Source organism: Strongylocentrotus purpuratus, unplaced genomic scaffold (genome assembly GCF_000002235.5).
Source record: "Strongylocentrotus purpuratus isolate Spur 01 unplaced genomic scaffold, Spur_5.0 spur5_scaffold_7, whole genome shotgun sequence".
Taxonomy (NCBI): Eukaryota; Metazoa; Echinodermata; class Echinoidea; order Camarodonta; family Strongylocentrotidae; genus Strongylocentrotus; species Strongylocentrotus purpuratus.
Genome location: NW_022145613.1, coordinates 6,291,929 through 6,310,614, shown reverse-complemented (window position 1 = coordinate 6,310,614; position 18,686 = coordinate 6,291,929). Strand labels below are relative to the sequence as shown.

Here is an 18,686-nt window from a genome sequence, read left to right as displayed (position 1 = left end):
ACAGGAAACAGCCTCTACCGACTCCGGAGACATCCTCACTGGTGAGTCGACTCCCTCTATCACGACATCACACATTGATACTCTTAACTGTTCATCGTGCAGATCTAAGTAGAGTTGTCCTGTTCTTTTCACAGCCAGAGCTTCAGCAACACGGGTGTCAGGCGGTAGATGAACCTCTTGTCCAGATGTGTTGGACATAAACAATTCAACATCATCCCCCTTCAACTGCTGACAACCTTCAACTGCACTCAGCGTCGAACTTGGCTCCTCATCTGACTCTCTCACCAAGATCTCAGCTCCTGGCGTAATGGTGTTCCTCTCCACATGGCACATCACCCTTCTAACTGTATAAGGAGGGAATACCTCCAATCTTCCTGTCCTTACTGGTGATGGGCAACCGTTGCTCTCCATGGTTGTGGGTGCCTTAGATCGAAAACCAAATTCGATGTCATATCCATCCAAATTCTGCAAAATGTTACAACCTAGTAGAATAGGATACTCCGATGCAGTGCCACTGCATTCTCTGTCAACTACTACCAGGAATCCTCCTTGTAGTGACTGCCCTCTGACCTTGATGGGAACTTCAACAAAACCCTCTATAGGCACTTCAATTTCACCAACGCCTACAACATTGAGAAAAACTCCTGGCTCCTGCTGAGGTCCTCCCAGTCTCTCCTTCAAACATCGATGGTACACTGATGCTGGGATAACGGAAGCCTCTGCTCCAGAATCAAAAATACATCCAATATCTAATCCCGCGATATGGACTGTTCCTTTCGGACATGGTGCCACAAAGCGCTTAGCAAACTCTGATGGAACCTGATGACGTGTGTCCATCGTCCCTCTCTTTGCTCCAGGCTGAGGAGATGCCATCGTTGGTGAAGGAGGCTGGGTAATCGACTGCAACTTCTGTGGACACTGCCGGCTAATGTGTCCTCGCCCTTTACAGGTGAAACACAACGTCTCCTCCTCGCACTCATTCCTCATGTGCCCTGTCTTACCACAGTTGAAACATCGATTCTTCTTCTGTGGAGCTCTTCCAGCATTCACCTTGCTATCCACCAAGGATTCCACACACCTTCTGAGTGATGCCACATCTTCCTTAAGGGAATTCATCTCACCCTTCCACTCAGCATCTGCATTCTTGGTAGTTGCCACATGAACATCGACAGAGCTACTCACTTCCTTAACTGGAATCGCCTTGGTCTCTTGACCCCTGAAGAATTCCAGCACATCCTCCCTCAACTGTAAGAAGGTCTTGCCCTTCGCTGCCAGCTCCATTCTGCGCAGCTCTCGTTGCATCCACACCTGGCTGCTACCTGTGACAAATCTCTCCTTCAAGGATGTGTCTCTAAGTTGAGTCAAAGCTTGCTTCTCATCACTGCTCGATGCAGCTTTCTCCATCCTCGTGTAGATTCGCATTAAAATCCTACTATAATCGGCGAGTGTCTCACCACCATGCTGCCTCCTACTATGGAATTCAGCCGTTAATGACTGAACAGTGTCCACTGCACCAAACAATGATCGCAGCACAGCAACAAGCCGGTCAAAGTCCTTGAGGATTCTCTCCTCCCTGCACAAAACTTCCTCCTTGGCCACTCCTCCCAAATGATCCACTAAGGACTGGGCCTTTGCAACATCTTTAAGCTGGTAGTGTCGACAATAACTGTCAAAGTTCTCCAGCCACTCCTGCAGGGACAAATCACCAGCTACCTGTGGTGAACCCTTGAACTTGCTCAACTTCACTGGCGGTGGCGCCTTCTGCACATTCAGTCCTTGAAGAACACTAGTCAGGGTCTCCAACATCTCTGTCACTGTTTCAGCCATCGCTACAAAGGCTGTAACAAGTATAGTAGGGGAAAAACAGGTAAGTTACAACTTACTCTACTATCAAAACATGTACTGAATAGATATAACTGAATCTACAGTATTAAATACTGAACACTTGGGACTTACAACAAATCCTTGTTACCCTGGTTGGTAACCAAAAAAAAAAAACATTCTCAGTTCCAGTCAATTCAGTCTCTATCAGTCTATGGTCCTCGTGGATAGTTCATTCTCAATACCGCTCTTCCATCTATCCGAGCAGTAATCATAAGTTCGAAGTTCTATGCTCAGTAAGTCACCACCAAAGATTATCTACCCGAGCTGTCTGCAAGCTCGGTTATCTGCGAAGATCGTCTAGGCCGGTCCTCTCAGACCACGCAGTGGGGTTGCTCATCCAAGACCGTGGGGTTTCCCTCGTTGTCTGCGCCGACTTCATCCCATCCTCGTCGCCAATTTGTCGTAGTACGTGTGAGACGATAAATGAAACTCGGGAAACGTGTGTTAGCGTAACCGGTGCTTTAATTCATAAACCGTTGATTCTCGGTGATTCATGCACGCAGAAACGGGAAAAAACCCTGCAATTGGCAGAATAATAAAACAAAACATGTTTTAGTATTTCAAACAATTACAAATGTCATCTTCACAAATACATGATTATATCAATGAAATAAATCAAAGTAATTACTAAACAGAGATATTGTATATCCTCTTGATTAAATGTCATATTAAGTAATTACAACTTGATCTCCAAATCAAATCTGTTTCATCTTGATTCTCTTGTAAAATCACTGAAATCAAATATTATAATCATTAACTGGAATGACATAATTATATCTAAACATCAAATCAGCTGTAAGAATCTCAAACAGTAATCAGAGCATCATACTTGCATCAGACAAACAAGAATACATGTATTTATCTGTAAGTATTTATAATACGATGGAACAAATATAAATTGTCCCATAACATCAATATACATATAAATTGTTAAACACACTGCAATATTAGACTGAGTAAAGTTACACAAAGTCTGTTGCAAACTTTACCAGAATATCATTAAAACATACCCAAAGTCTTCAGCAATAAACCACTGAAGCTCTCAACTACAGTGGAGAAGGAAGTGAAGGGGAAAAGGGAGACACCAAGAAACTACCAGCAATCAACTCAGCTCAGCTCAGCAACAGAAGCTGCAACATGCAAGTCCTGATCTTGCCCCTATAATAATGTAACAACAATAACAGTTACAAGTATTTGCTCTCTAAATCACACTAATGTAAATTCTCATATCATCTACAGCTAATAGTAAATAGCGAGACATAAACACCACAGGAAAATATCAACAATATTCTTCATATCATACACCCAAGGTGTATAAAACTATCATCAACTCACATCTAGGAATCAACTATGGGCGCCGCCATCTTGCTAGCTTATTTACATCTTACTGCCCTCAACGTCAAGATACATTTTTACTTCACATGTGTGTGAAATACAAAATGGGAAAATTAATCCTTAAATTATCTTTGCAATCCCTCAAAATATCTTTTCCGAAATATGACGAAAGAAAATGTTGCATAAAACAATTTTAGCACAAATGTCTCTGACATTTTATCTATAAACAGCGTAATATGACCAAATTAATGCCCTAACCAAAACTTCTGTTCAACATCATAAACAGGCATTCTTATCATCATAATTACTTCAAACAGACATCTATATCCACCTCAAACTATGCATTATCACTCACTATGATACAGGATTAAACCAAATATCTATTTCAATAAGCATAACTTACTCGAAAATACTGCCAAACAGTTGAACCAAAACCCTCGTTAAAACAAGGAAACCGCGTGACTCTGTAATACATAGCTACAGGCACAGCAACAACGTCCTCTCCGCAATTGAACGTGACATGAATGTGATTCAATACTAACATGTATGTTAACACATTAACGTGGGCGGCGTACCACACAATAAATCATTCATCCGCAAAATCATGTGCAACACGCGTAGCGAACTAATTTGCATAATCGGACAAGTCCGCGATCTACATAAAACATAAACTAGTCCACATTCCCACAATACAATCTAGTTTACGGTAGCAATTCCTGGAAGGCGCAGGCAGGGATGGATTGTCACAATGAAATTATCGAGATAGGAATTCAAACTACACATATGCGAAAAGAAATGAGAGAATAATGGTTGCATATCTGAAATCAAATCTCAACCTGATGTCGTCCCTTTTGGATTCTTTTTGCAAATAATTACACTTTAATATATATATATCTAGTTATAACGGCACAACGGACAACTCAATTACAATAAGTGTGAATAGTAATTGTTGAGGTAATGCCTCAGTCACACCTTTGTGTATTTGGCTTGCGCATTGCTGTGTATTTATGGCAAGCCGTTTTAACATTAATTTTATTCCCATTTCTTGATATCAAGAAATGAACCGATACAAAGAATTCGATTTCGATTTCTTGATATCAAGAAATGGGAATAAATATTAAAACGGCTTGCCATAAATACGCAGCAATACGCAAGCCAAATTAGTCCAGAATCTGGCCTATTTAAAGGGAAAGTCCACCCCCAAAATAAGTTTGTTTCGATAGAGGCAGAATAATAAGAAAATCAGGTGAGTGAAAGTTTGAGCAAATTCTGAATGAAAATAAGAAAGTAATGAATTATTGAAGTTGTGATCAATCAAATACAAATTGGCAACTCTGTGACTTATTATACGAGCTCTCCTTCATTTGCTTCGTGCATAATATTCCATAAAATCATGTTTTCTTCGTTATTGATGACGGAATATATATTTGTTCCTTGCAGGGGGAGTATAGAAACATATTTGCAATTATTATATTAAGGGTGCATGTATGGTTGAAATTTTTCTTGAGGGAAAATGAAAATTTTAGATTTTTTTAGTACTGAGCAAATGGAAGTTGAGCTCGCATGATACGTCATAGAGTTGCCAATTTGTGTTTGATTGATCACAACTTCAAAAATCCTAACTTCCTTACTTTTAATCGGAATTTGCTCAAACTTTCACTGACTTGTTTCTCTCATTTTTCTACTCCTATTAAAACTAATTAATTTCAGGGTGGACTTCCCCTTTAATTTTGATCTCCACCACACCAACGCTAACCTCTCCCTACTTACTTGCTACCAGCCGATGGTGGCGTGATCATTAAAGTAAGACACCCGGCGAAAATCTGGTGAGCATAATTATGAGTTTGTTGATAACGCCATCTTCGACGGCTTGAATCAAGTGTAGGGAAATTATAAAGGACCGTGCAGATTCTGGACTAAAGCCAAATACGCAAAGGTGTGACTAAGGCATAAAAAAAAATAATAATATAAAGGTGGAAAGCGCAAAACGGCATTCGTTACTACATCTTGGAGATGTCAGCAAAAGTAAACATCCATAAAACTAAATAGTTAAACCCTAAGTAAATGTCAGCTAGCAGAACAATAGATAACTCACATGATGTTATTGGAATTTGACATGGCTTGCTTTCACTATTCCTACACAATGTCGTGATTGTGATGGTGTAAATTGCTCCAGGGGTTGGTAGATTGGTACAGGTAAACATGGTCTCATCAGCACTGATGTTTTGTGGTCCTACGTTTGATCCATTTGAACAGGTCACTCTGTAGCCATACACTCCACAAGGTGCCGACCAACTCGCTGAGACTGAGTCATGGGTTGCTCCAGACTCGACAAGGTTGGGCACTAAGAAACAATTACATTGATATACGCTCGTTAAAGAAAGGATCGAGGAAATAATTACAACCCTTAATATTAGAGGTGTGAATTTGTTTTACGGTAGAAGAAACACTTGTCACTTTGATTGAGATTAAGGTTGTTTGAGTACATTAACAACAATAGCATCAACATCAATAAGAATGATGTCGATGATGATTAATATGATGATGTTGATAAATAAAGTGCATTTATCCGCCTCAGGGGATGCAAAGTGCGCCTACAAAGTACTGTTATTACCCTGGATTTATACTATTTATCAGAGTAAAGTCGCCAAGCTCCCCCCAAAGGGCCCTTTGCAGGAATGACCACTCCCAAGGCTCCCCGATAGTTTTTTCTACATTGCCCCCACCCCTTGCAATAGGTCCCTGTGTTTTTTTGTTGGAGGAATCCATTGACATATTGTGCTTTTGAACCATTTCCCTTACATCAACAACAACACAACAATAATTATTATATAACTTAATTGGAGAAAAAAAATTGGAAAAAATGATTATTTGGCTTTCCCGGCAAAATATTTGAATTAATTGTAAATATGTGGATTGAGACTCTCAGACTTTATTTGACTATTGGGGTGTATTGGATTTGCTTCACTTGTCTCGTTCTGGCTCTCTTTCTTTCAGAGTCTAGTGGTAAATGAGGATTAATGTCTTGCCACTACTGTGAAACTAGACCTATGCTTACCTTTATAGCATGGACTAGGTGGACGTGGTGGTGGGCTTAGGCAAGTACAAGTCGTATCAATTGTTTCTGATAAGCACGGAGAAGAGGTTGAGGCAGACACAGTCGTTACCACAGTAAGAAGGATAGTAATTGTAAAACCCTGCGAAAAAGAAATAAAATGGATTAGAAGATATGAATTTAAAAAACATTAAATGCCCGAATTAAATGTTTACGTCAATTAATCTCTAGGTCGTCTCATATGGCACGCCTTTAGGGAAACAAATAAATATATGCGACACTTTCAAAAAATATGTTTTACTCAAATGTATATATTCGACACTTTCAGAAAATATTTGACAAGTTTTATTTGACAAGAATTTTATTCGACATAAATTTCATTCGACACATTGTTCGTCAAAAATTGTATTTGTCAACAAATTTATTCGACAAAAATTTTATTCGACAAAATTTCATTCGACAAAAATTTCATTCGACACAAATTTCATTCGACAAAAATTGTGTTCGACAAAAATTTCATTCGACAAAAATTTCATTCGACACAAATTTTATTCGACACAAATTTTATTCGACACAAATTTTATTCGACACAAATTTCATTCGACAAAAATTACATTCGACAAAAATTTCATTCGACACAAATTTTATTCAACCAGAATACATGCGATACTTCACACAACTAAACCTGTACCGTGCACACCCGCGCAACAGGCGCGTTTACGATACGAAGACTATAGATCCACGTCGCGGCCTAAGCCTCTGGTCAATGAACAGTGGGTTTGGATTGTTTGAGGGTGATGAGAGATGAGAAGAGGGAGGGCAAAGTCATGTAGCCTGGATGGTTAGGGCTTGTTGGAGGGGGGGGGGCGGGAGGTACGTGGAAACGAAGTAGGTAATATACACTCCTTTATATTCCAATAACGCCACCCCCACCGCCACCACTATCCCCTATCCATTCAATTCCAGTCTACATCACTATGCCCTCCCTCTTCTCATCATCCTCATGCAAACAATCCTACCCATTGTTAATAATTAATAAAGTAGGTAATATACTCATACATATACTGTATACATACTCTTTTGAAAGCAGGCCATTGAACTTCAATGCAATTCAATGTATTTCTCCACAAATGCCAAACATAGGAAAATACATTAAATCAAATACATACATGCAATAGAACGACTCTAAGTTATGTTTGAAATAGAAACAAATCAGCAAAGGTAGAAAGGGTAGTCGGACTACCCCCCCCCCCCCCCCAAATAATAATAACAAATTATACAATCAAAGGTAAATATAAAGTCAAATAATGAGGTGGTACCAATAACGAGAACGGGGGGGGGGGGGGGGGGGGGGGGGAGGGGGGGGAGTGCTTCCGTGAATGTTTAAACAAATTAATGATGGCCTTACTTGAGTATCAGGAATAACCCTAACTTAGCCTCAATGAATACAATGATGAACAATTTATATCAGGTGGAACATGACTCCATTACATATAGGCCAATTGAAGGCTTTCCGTTTTTGTAAGAAAGTCTGAGCTATACTTTCATTTCTTGCCATAGAAGAGTTCTGTATAAAAAGGTCATCATAGACAGGTGGCAAGTTGTTATGTTTGTACTGGAACATGAATTGACCGAGCTGCATTAACATTAAAAATATTCATCCGTTTTAATAGGGGTGCAGTATGTGCACAACCCCCCCCCCCCCCCCCCCCCCCCACAAAAGTAGGTCTGTAGATTCAATAACCAGTGTGTCACTTTAACCAGGGAGTGAGACTTTAACTCACATGCCCTGCTTTAACACCCGCACGTGCGTCTTATATACACATGTGTATGTAGAGCTGTTGACTGTATAGTTAGGAACTAGAAATAATAAAAACATTTCTTTTTTAAACATCACTTTATTGTTCAAACTTGCACAACAAAGGAGAAGATACAAAAGCCCCGGACAATTCCATTTTACTGGAAAATGCAGGGCATTAAAAGTACATACAGTGTATAATGTTATATAACATCAACAAAACAAAAGTATAGGATAAATTGATGGCCTGTCTGAGCCAGCTAGCACAGCTACATGTAGCTATGTAGCCGCGCTGCATGCCTAGACTACCTACATGCCGGTGCGTGGGTCCGACCAGAGGCTATAGGCCTTCCTAGTCTTCGTACTGTAAACGCGCCTGTTGTGTAGTTTGCAGGCACAAACCCTGGTCAGTCTTAAAAGAGAGGCTGCACTATAAGACTACCATAGGCCATGTACTATAGCTTCTCCTGACACACCCAGTAGGTAGCTGGGCTAGGCTTCTCTCAAGACACAATTATTTGTTAATAAAGTGTTAAATTAGGGTCTGTGCTTGCAGACTACCTGTTGCGCGCGTGTGTACTACTGCACGGTTCAGGTGGTTGTGTAAAGTATCGCATGTATTCTGGTTGAATCAAATTTGTGTCGAATCAAATTTGTGTCGAATGAAATTTTTGAGATGAATACTTTTTCGTGGCATGCATTATGTATGGAACGCTGAATAGCTCCTTTGTTGAATACATCTTTTTCATTGAATACCTTTATTATCGAATAAAAAGTAAAATAATTCCTTGGAATAATATTTTTGTAGAACAAAACAAAATGTGCCAAATAAGATTTTGTCGAATAAAATTTGTGTCGAATAAAATTTTTGTCGAATGAAATTTGTGTCGAATAAAATTTGTGTCGAATAAAATTTGTGTCGAATGAAATTTTTGTCGAATGAAATTTTTGTCGAATACAATTTTTGTCGAATGAAATTTGTGTCGAATGAAATTTTTGTCAAATGAAATTTTGTCGAATAAAATTTTTGTCGAATAAATTTGTTGACAAATACAATTTTTGACGAACAATGTGTCGAATGAAATTTATGTCGAATAAAATTCTTGTCAAATAAAACTTGTCAAATATTTTCTGAAAGTGTCGAATATATACATTTGAGTGAAATATATTTTTTGAAAGTGTCGCATATATTTATTTGTTTCCCTAAAGGCGTGCCATAGTCTCATTTGAAATTATGGGTTTTAAAAGTATCGCGTAGTCGAGTAATTTAAACATTTGACTGAAGATGCGAAGGTCGTCGGTTATATCTCGGCCCGGCATACTCACATCGCTTCTCTGATCCTTTCCACTCAGGTTTTAAATTGGATTCGAACATCAACATGATTGGATCGGCCCGTATACATGCACGTGTGTGCTTGTAAAATGGCGCTTGGACGAAATATTCCTCAGGGAGCGGAGCGTGTGCACTATTGGGGATTTGTAATTGAATCCAATGACCACGGGGAAATAATAATTACAATGTAAAACGCTTAAAAACATAATATAAAGCGCTATAAATGTAATTATTATTATTATTACCATTATTATTATCATCATTTTCACTATCATTATTATTATCACTATTATTAATCGTTACTATAATCATTACCATGTAAAAGTCTAGTTTCATGAGAACGATGATGATTCTCGGACTCTATGACGAAATATCCTTTCAATTGTGTCGGGATATCAGGGTAGGGTCCTGACAACAGACACACCAAGACCTATCCAATATATCCAATATCTCACATTTGTTACGACGAGAAGGTTCTACATTATTTGATATTCACCCCCATCACCTCACAACACAAGCATACTCAAATAGCAAGAATATTATCGAAAAACAACTACACATGTATACGTTTTACCTATGACTGTGGTTGTTTTATGGAATCTCCCATTTATACCAACTGATAACGAATACGGATGCCCAACATTTACATGATCATGATTCATGAATATATATAATTGTGTATAAGATTCGTAAAACAGTGACTCTTGGAGGCTATACAGTGGCTTAGCACAGGGGCTCCCCCGAGCGAATGACACAACAAGGGGGGGGGTACTTGGGGAGAGGGGTAAAGACGAGAAAGGAAATATTAGATAATTAAGAATCCTCCCCTAATCGATGGTCTCGTTAATTCACACAACTTCATGCACTCATCTAGTAAGACCCCCCCCCCCCCCCGCCCGAATGACTGGCTTCATGGTTACCGTGACTGAACAAACAAGCATTATACTTGGGGCTTCGTGATATTTCATTTCGACTTGAGGCTAATCTGTATGCCTAGGCCTACGTATATTATGAACAATGAGCGCTCAAGTTGATTTGATATCATATTTTCAATTTTCTTCGTATTGTTATATCCCGATTGCTCTTTGTCCTGTCAATTACACTGCAAGATATGAATAGAAACTGAAATTAGCACTAAAACATGCAAGGTACATACTACAAACTTTTTCTTCAATTATGCTTTTGTAAATTGAGTTTGTGCAAACCACATGAAAAAAAAATGCTGAATTAAAATGATAAAATTGAAGTTACATTATTAAAAAATCATCAAGCTGAGAAACGTTGATACTTTGTACTTTCGTCATTACGCTAGGTCGCTAGCAGTTGCTCTGGGAAAAGCCCGAAATAATTCCCCTGCTCTTTATTCCTTCTTCTTCTTCCGTCTTCTTTCTTCATCTTGTTCTTGTTTTTCTTGCTGGTGTTCTTGTTTTTCTTGTTCGTATTTTTCTTCTTTTTTTCTCCTTCTTCTTCTTATCTTTTTTTTTAATGGTACACGTATAACCGTGTATATGCTGCGAATCATTTGGCGTCCCTACTTCCTTGTTGACAACATTAACTTTAACTGAGGAAAATATTTAATAGTGTTTCAAATAGCTTACCCGGAAACAAATCGTTTCGACGACCAGTGTTCCATCTTCAAGTTTGTAGTCATGGCAATTGTGGGAATGATGATATCACCTACCTCATCATTTCCCCAAATTCGATGATTTTTGTTTACGATGTTTGGTCTTATTTACCACTATCCTAGTCGATCATGGTGGCTGCATGTACATAGCGACCTATACACCGTACACAGGTGAATTCATGCAAAATACGGCTCTATACTCGTGTTCGAAAGAATCCGCAGTTGTAGTGTCATTTCGACATCTGTGATCCCCCAAGCGTACAGAAACACAAAGGAGGTTTACATGAGCATTTCTTTTGTTAATTTTCAATTTAGCACGATACCTACATTACTAAATTTACGTCAATGTTTCCAACTTAAAGGTACTATGTCCCATTTGCAGGCCAAACAAATGAAAAGGTTAAATTCCAACGGCATGTGAAGGATAATTTTAATTTAGAACTTCCCTAAAAAAAAAGGGGGGGCTTGAAAATGTCTTTAAGTGGGAAAATAACGACTACTATTTGTCGAATCGACTTAAGAGCTATAGAGCCAGTAAGTAATAGTCTGATTTTTCAGACCATTGTACTGAATGGTCGTACGTTTTACGCTGCGCAAAGATTCAATCAGTTTAATTTTGGCCATTACAAGAAGTGGGTTATTGATGTAGACAAATGCTTATGTACCCTTTACAGCTCATTTTATGTGTGTTACTACCAAAGAAGAAAAAAGCCAGCCAGTTACTCAATAGTGTCTGACAGTGAAGTCTAGCAAGTAAACGGGTTTACTTGCATAAGTTGAATATTAGGACACTGCTTACGTTTGAATTTCACAGATAGAACATAGATGACATATTCATAATTCCTGCAAAGTTCTACAGAATTTGATGTTGGCTGCAAAGGGACATAATATCTTTAAGAAACCTCTGAATGGTTAAATAATTTCAGTATCTACTATTAGAACACATAATACCACATACTACCAATACTCAGCCGTCTGTTAAAAGGTGTATCATTTCACAACTCTTGATTATTTGAATATAATTATGTACGTATAATTTGATTAAAAGCATATCATAAAATGTTTCATAATATTTACAAAATAACTTATCAACATTATGACAACATCCGGCTAAGCACACAATAAATGAATATACTCAGTCTTGTAACTCTTTGCATTTTCGGAATTTCAACACACTTACCTGTCATAATTCCGGTCATGGTTGTCTAGGACTTGGTTCTCTTTACTATAGCGCCGTTGCCACCTTCATTTTTCTTAATATCATATATCATTTCCGGCAGTTTATTGGAACTGGTAACAATTCTTACTACCAATTTGAGTTTGAAGTATATTTACAGTACTCTTGTTCAGCCACTCATGATTATTTGCATTCTTGCATAAACATATTCTTTTCCGGCAGTACTATTCCATTGTTATTGTTTATAATATTTCCCTTGATCCTGTTATTTCTTGTTTGTTTTAAATATGTCATTTGATGTACCATGGTCATTTCTTTTTCTTTAAATCACAAATGAATTGTTTATTTGATGTATATATTTACATTGTTTCACATGGCCCCAATGGAAACCAGTCTTGTAATTGTTTGGGCTTTCTTAACCGTGTATAAAAAAAGATGTCAAATCAATTCAATTAAATTCAACCTCATGAAGTTTCCTCTGCCCCTCTCTTTTGATTTTTAAAAAATTCGATTTGACGGACAATCATATTCGATATCAACACAACATTATTATATTGTATGAGAGTTATTTTCTCTCCCATTGCCATAACTGATGAATCAGATAGTGTCACCACGTGGTACTAAAATTATGTCTTATATGTAATAGGACACTGAACTCGAGAGAGAGAGAGAGAGAGAGAGAGAGAGAGAAAGGTCTTATACTGATTATACATGGTCGCATCAGCATCGATGGTTTGTGGTCCTATACCGTATACGTCTGACCATGGTCTGATCCAATTGAACAGATCACTCTGTAGCCATTATAAACTGAACAAGCAGGTCAGGAGAGAGCTCGAGACATTGTTGATCAGCATGCAATTTTTTTTAATAGGTTCTACACGTGTTTCAAAATTTGGTTACGCCACCACTGTCAACGAGTAATCTAACACGAATATAACGCGAATAAACAATGAATTGCATTATATATGCGACATGAGATGATCCGTGTCTTAGCATGGCGTCGTCACTTCAATGTTAGGGTCATCATGGCATGACAGTGCCGAAGTCTTGCTGGGACAGTGTCCGGTAAATTTTCATCGGTTTGGCTATCGTACGACATGTAAGTACCTGGTTGGTCATCACCTTCGAAGAGCTTGGTCGTTTCTTTCGTGGCATTACAACCTTCTTCAGTAGATTCAGTTTGGCTGTCATTAAAAGGAAATATGACACCAGATATGTACATTAGATTAGAGTATGTTGTGCTCAATTTAAAAAGAGAAATTCTTAAATGCACTAAAAAGTAGAGAAACGAAAGAAAAACAACGAGTTTAGTTCTCAAAGCATTCATTGAATATCATCTTACCACCTTCACCACGACAAAGGATGGCAACATTTCAATGTTGGTTAACATATTATCAAATGTCATTACTAGTGCTGTGGTTAGATTCGAACCAATGACCTTTGCATCTTCAGAAGAGTTTTTATTGTTTAAACTACTCAACTAAACGATACATTTGGTATTTTTTATCGTATTAAGTTCATACATCTTAATGTTTAATTCTTATCACTACCATTCATCCTGAAGATTCTTTTTCGAATCTTCGTATATTGGTATAGAGAGGTAATCCAACATGTTTGACCCACCTGTGGATAGCAACAGGGGTACGGCAGGTTATAGTATCCATCCGGTAGATAAGGGCAACACAGAGCAAACGAAACACAATGAAGTAGAGCAGCGAGACGGAAATCCACAGAATGATAGTACAATTAGTAGGAGTAGTAGTTATAGTAGTAGTAGTAGTAGTAGTAGTAGTAGTAGTTGTAGTAGTGTTAGTAGTATCATTAGTAGGAGTAATGGTGTTAGTAGTATAATTAGTAGGAATAGTAGTGTTAGTAGTAGAATTAGTAGGATTGGTAGTGTTAGTAGTATAATAACTAGGAGTAGTAGTTGCTGTAGTAGTAGTAGTAGTGGTAGTTGTTGTAGTAGTTGATGTAGTAGTTGTAGTAGTTGTAGTAGTTGTAGTAGTTGTAGTAGTAATAGTAGTAGTAGTAGTAGTTGCAGTATGAGGAGTGACATCGGTTGCTGAAAATATAAAATAGCAAGAGCAAAAGATTTGCAACATAAATGGTATTTGTGAAGGATTAGATGATAGAATTAGGGCAACATAGAGCTAGCAAAATGAATTTGAGTAAAGCAGAGAGACGGACCTACCCTGGACATCCACTGAATGATTAGACTTGTCACACAGAAATAGGCCCTACTTTAAGTACTCCGACGGTACGCAGGCGCGGATCCACGTGGCGATTTTTCCGGCCTGGCCTCCCCCCCCCCCCCCCCCTAGCCGCAAAACTGTTTAAAAATATAGGATAATAACGTAAATTTAAGTTTTTTTTTCGCCCTAACCCCCCAAAAATTAGTGGTTCTCCTTTCCATCACCCCCCCCCCCCCCCCCTCTGCGTATTCACCGGCTGGATAATCGCTGCTAAATATTTTCTCACGAATTGGGCCTCCCCACCCCCCCCCCCCCCCCCAAAAAAAAAAAAAAAAAAAAAAAAAATATGCTCTTACCCCCCCTCCCCCCCCCCCCCCCCAGCTTATTCACCAGCCGGCTGAGTTGGCGCTAACAAAAATTCTCAAGATTTGCCCCCCCCCCCCCCTCTTGTCGCCGGCTGGATCAGCCCCTGACGGTACGACCTATCTGGTGGGATCAAAATCATGCTGTAGAAAACCAAGGAGCCATTATCTAGTAAAACTTTACTCTAACATTAGAATGAATTCAAATGAAAGACGATACTATATATATATATATATATATATATATATATATATATAGTTTTTGTGAAAGTAGCAATTCTAAAAGGCATGAATTGTCACAATGATATCAACGAGATAGGAATTCAAATTACACATAATTATGCAAAAGGGGATAAGGGGATAAGAGAATAATGGTTGATTGGCTGAAATTAAATTTCAACCTGCTGTCCCCCCCCCCCCCCCTCCTTTGAGTATTTTTGGATATTTATATAAATATATATATCTAGTTCTAACGCTAAAAGGGAAAATTCACTTGCAGGAAAAGAACGGATATAAATATTGAAAGCATACTGGCATTAGTTACTACATCTTGGAGATGTCAGCACAACACATACAAACAGTTTTTTTTTAATAAATATTTAAAACCTTAGTAAATATCAGCTAGCAGCATAACTGGTAACTCACGTGTTGTCCTTAGTTGCTCCAGACTCGGTAACTTCAGAAACCTTGGAAGGCACTGGAAAACATGTAATGATTTCATGATAATAAATGTTTGAGCAAGAACTTTTATAAAGGTTGAAAGCATACTGACATGTTTTACTACATCTTGGAGATGTCAGCAAAACACATACAAAACATTCCATAAAACTAAATATTTAAAACCTAAGTAAATAGCAGCTAGCAGCAGAATTGGTAACTCACATGCTGTAATTGTAATTGGACTTGGCTCGCTTTCTTTATCCCCACTCAACGTCGTGATTGTGATGGTGTAGTTTGCTCCAGGAGTTGGGAGATCCGTACAGGTAAACATGGTCGCCTTAGCATCGAGGGTGTTTGGTCCTACCTTTGATCCACTTGAACATGTAACTCTGTAGCGATCATACACTCCATCAGGTGCAGACCAACTTGCTGAGACAGAGTCATGGGTTGCTGCGGACTCGGTAAGGTCAAGAACCTTGAGAGGCACTGGAAAACATGTAATGATTTCATGATAATAAATGTTTGAGCAAGAATTTTTATAAAGGTTGAAAGCATACCGACATGTTTTACTACATCTTGGATATGTCAGCAAAACACATACAAAACATTCCATAAAACTAAATATTTAAAACCTAAGTAAATAGCAGCTAGCAGTAGAATTGGTAACTCACATGCTGTAATTATAAATGGACATGGCTCGCTTTCTTTATCCCAACTCAACGTCGCAACTGTGATGGTAGAATTTGCTCCAGGAGTTGATAGATTGGTACAGGTAAACAAGGTTATATGGTATATATATTTATATGTATATATCAAAGGTATATAAAATGAACATCCTGTTGTACAATCAGAAATCCTTAGTGCTAGTTCTGAAGAGAACTTCAAATATAACAAACATACAGCGCCCGAAATGATGCTCACCTAGTCAAAATATATTCTATTCTAAGACAATTATAAGATACGTCACTTATTATTCTAAATCAATGAAGGGTCAGGGTTTATTTGCTCCATAGTACATTTAGTTATCTTCACAAATAAAAATCTAAATTTATAAATCCGGTACCGTAGTAGTTACATGTTTAAATAAAGTCAATTGCCTAGTAAACGGAACTACTCACATGCTACAATTGTGATTGGAAATAGCTCGCTCGGACTATTCGTACACAATGTCGTGACTGTGATGGTGTACTTTGCTCCAGGAGTTGTTAGATTGGTACAGGTAAACATGGTCGCATAAGCATCGAGGGTTTGTGGTCCTACGTCTGGTCCATTTGAACAGGTTACTCTGTAGCCATCGTAAACGCCATCAGGTGCTGACCAACTCGCTGAGACGGAGTCATGGGTTGCTCCAGACTCTGTAAGGTTGGTCACTAACAAACAATTACATTGATATACGTTCGTTAAAGAAAGGATCGAGGAAATAATTACACCCCTACGTTTCTTAAAGAATGTGAATGTGTTTCACGGTAATAGAAACACTTGCCACTTTGATTAAGATTAAGGTTGTTTGAGTACATTAACAATAATAGCATCAACATCAATAAGAATGATGGACAAATTTTGGACTTCTCGTATATCAGAATCAATGCAGGAGTCAAGAGCCTTCGCAACAATGCTAAGGTGAAAGTGGTAAATGAGGATTGTCTTGTCTTGCCACTACTATTATACAGTGCGTCCCAGAAAAAACGAAACCGAGAAGTATCGATGTTCTATCATAACTTAATCAAAACTATAATTAATGAATGATACATATTTGGAAAGCTTAGAGTCTCCTCTTTCAGTTGATGCTACTCAGATAATGCATATTTCACGCATGAGTGATTGAAAGCAATTTGAAGGAAGGAAACCAACAAGACATTTGGCGGGCCGTATCTGAATTTCGAAGAAAAATTCACATTTCTAGAAAGTTGAGTTTCTGCCCTTTCATATGACACCTCAATCAGGAAAATGAGCGAGGAATGACAAAGTTCTGTTTGTTTAAAGTAGTGCTTGCATTTCCATAAACGAATTCCTTTCCACTGGCTGCCTGCCGTATCAATAAAAGAAATTAACAAAAAACTTAACTCCGTTTCGTTGACAATCAGCCGTAGACGAGAGTCTTCATGCATGGCTGATTGTCAACGAAACGGAGTTAAGTCTTTTGTCAAATCTGCTTTTTGCTACGGCAGGCACCCAGTGAAAACGAATTCGTTTGTTAAAATTATGAAAATGTAAGGGCTACTTTAAACAAACAGAACTTTGTTATTCCTGTCTCATTTTTCTTGATTGAGGTATCATAATTATGAAAGAGCAGAAAATGAACTTTCTGGAAATATGAATTTTTCTTTGAAATTCAGATACCGCCCGCCAAATTACTTTCCGGTTTCCTTCCTTCAAATTGCTTTTAATCACTCATGCGTAAATATGCATCACGTGAGCATCAACTGAAAGAGGAGATTCCACGCTTTCCAAATATGTATCATTCATTAATTTTGGTTGTGATTAAGTTATGATAAAACATCGATACTTCTCGGTTACGTTTTTCTGGGACGCACTGTATAGAGATATCGACTGCTACGAGAGGACTGGCTGTTTTTGTATATACGCTCTAGGGAAATTTGCCTCCGCTGCTATCACCCCAAGGCGCGCCGAGGGGGTAGCGGAGGCAAATTTACCGAGAGCCAGTATAGAAACAGCCAGTCCTCGAGTATTAAAGCAGTCGATATCCCTTTTATATGCCGAATTCAAACAAAAATCTACCAAGAATTCTTACCTTATCCTTGTATCGAGTAAAGATCGGTTAAAACATCACGGAAATCTGATAAACTGTCTGTTTATCACCGCCCGAAAAATGACTGAAATTTTCGATCAGTTGGGAATTGCAGACAAAAAGCACTGTATGATGTCCGCACTCGCTCAAAGAACATTTTAACACGTAAACCAATGAGTAACGCAGCAAGATTGTATTATTTTCCCGGTAACTGGAATCTTGCAGGGATTTTACTCTTGGACTATTAAATGGTTTCGGCATTTTTCGTTTCTTTACGGGAATGGCTAAAATCACGACTGCAATTTCGACCAATCAGACGGCTGGATTTTTTAAGTGTGGAATATAAACTACACTACTACTGTCAGGGGCGTACGCAGAATTTTTCCAAGGGGGGGGGGGGGTTTTAAAATATTTTGCTCCCGAAAAAAAAAAATCGCAACGACTCAGCCAGCAGCCGAGAAGTCGCTCAGTGGGGGGGGGGGGGGGGGGGGGGGGGGGGGGGGGGGGGGGGGGGGGG

The 18,686-nt window shown here is 38.5% G+C and overlaps 1 protein-coding gene and 1 long non-coding RNA gene across 2 annotated transcripts; both read right to left on the bottom strand.

Annotated features, from left to right (window-relative positions):
- Positions 1-2,328: 2,328 nt before the first annotated feature.
- On the bottom strand, positions 2,329-3,902 carry LOC115919808. The gene is made up of 3 exons (XR_004062018.1): positions 3,623-3,902; positions 2,895-3,042; positions 2,329-2,402 (listed from the first exon to the last, which is right to left on the bottom strand). It is a non-coding gene; the product is annotated as an uncharacterized LOC115919808 (long non-coding RNA).
- A 10,103-nt stretch (positions 3,903-14,005) lies between these two features.
- Positions 14,006-16,786, bottom strand: LOC115919739 (fibronectin-like). Its single transcript, XM_030973779.1, has 4 exons — positions 16,539-16,786; positions 15,643-15,906; positions 15,406-15,457; positions 14,006-14,268 (listed from the first exon to the last, which is right to left on the bottom strand). Exons 1-4 carry the CDS (start codon positions 16,645-16,647, stop codon positions 14,121-14,123), a joined length of 573 nt encoding a protein of 190 aa, XP_030829639.1. The 5' UTR covers positions 16,648-16,786; the 3' UTR covers positions 14,006-14,120.
- Between the last annotated feature and the right edge of the window lie 1,900 nt (positions 16,787-18,686).

Coding starts and splice junctions, on each gene's coding strand:
- LOC115919739 (XM_030973779.1), bottom strand. CDS start 16,647: ATGTTTACCTGTACCAATCTAACAACTCCTGGAGCAAAGTACACCATC. Junction 15,907..16,538: donor TCCAATCACAATTGTAGCAT/GTGAGTAGTTCC, acceptor CATGTTTTCCAG/TGCCTCTCAAGGTTCTTGAC. Junction 14,269..15,405: donor GGAGCAACTAAGGACAACAC/GTGAGTTACCAG, acceptor TTATATTTTCAG/CAACCGATGTCACTCCTCAT.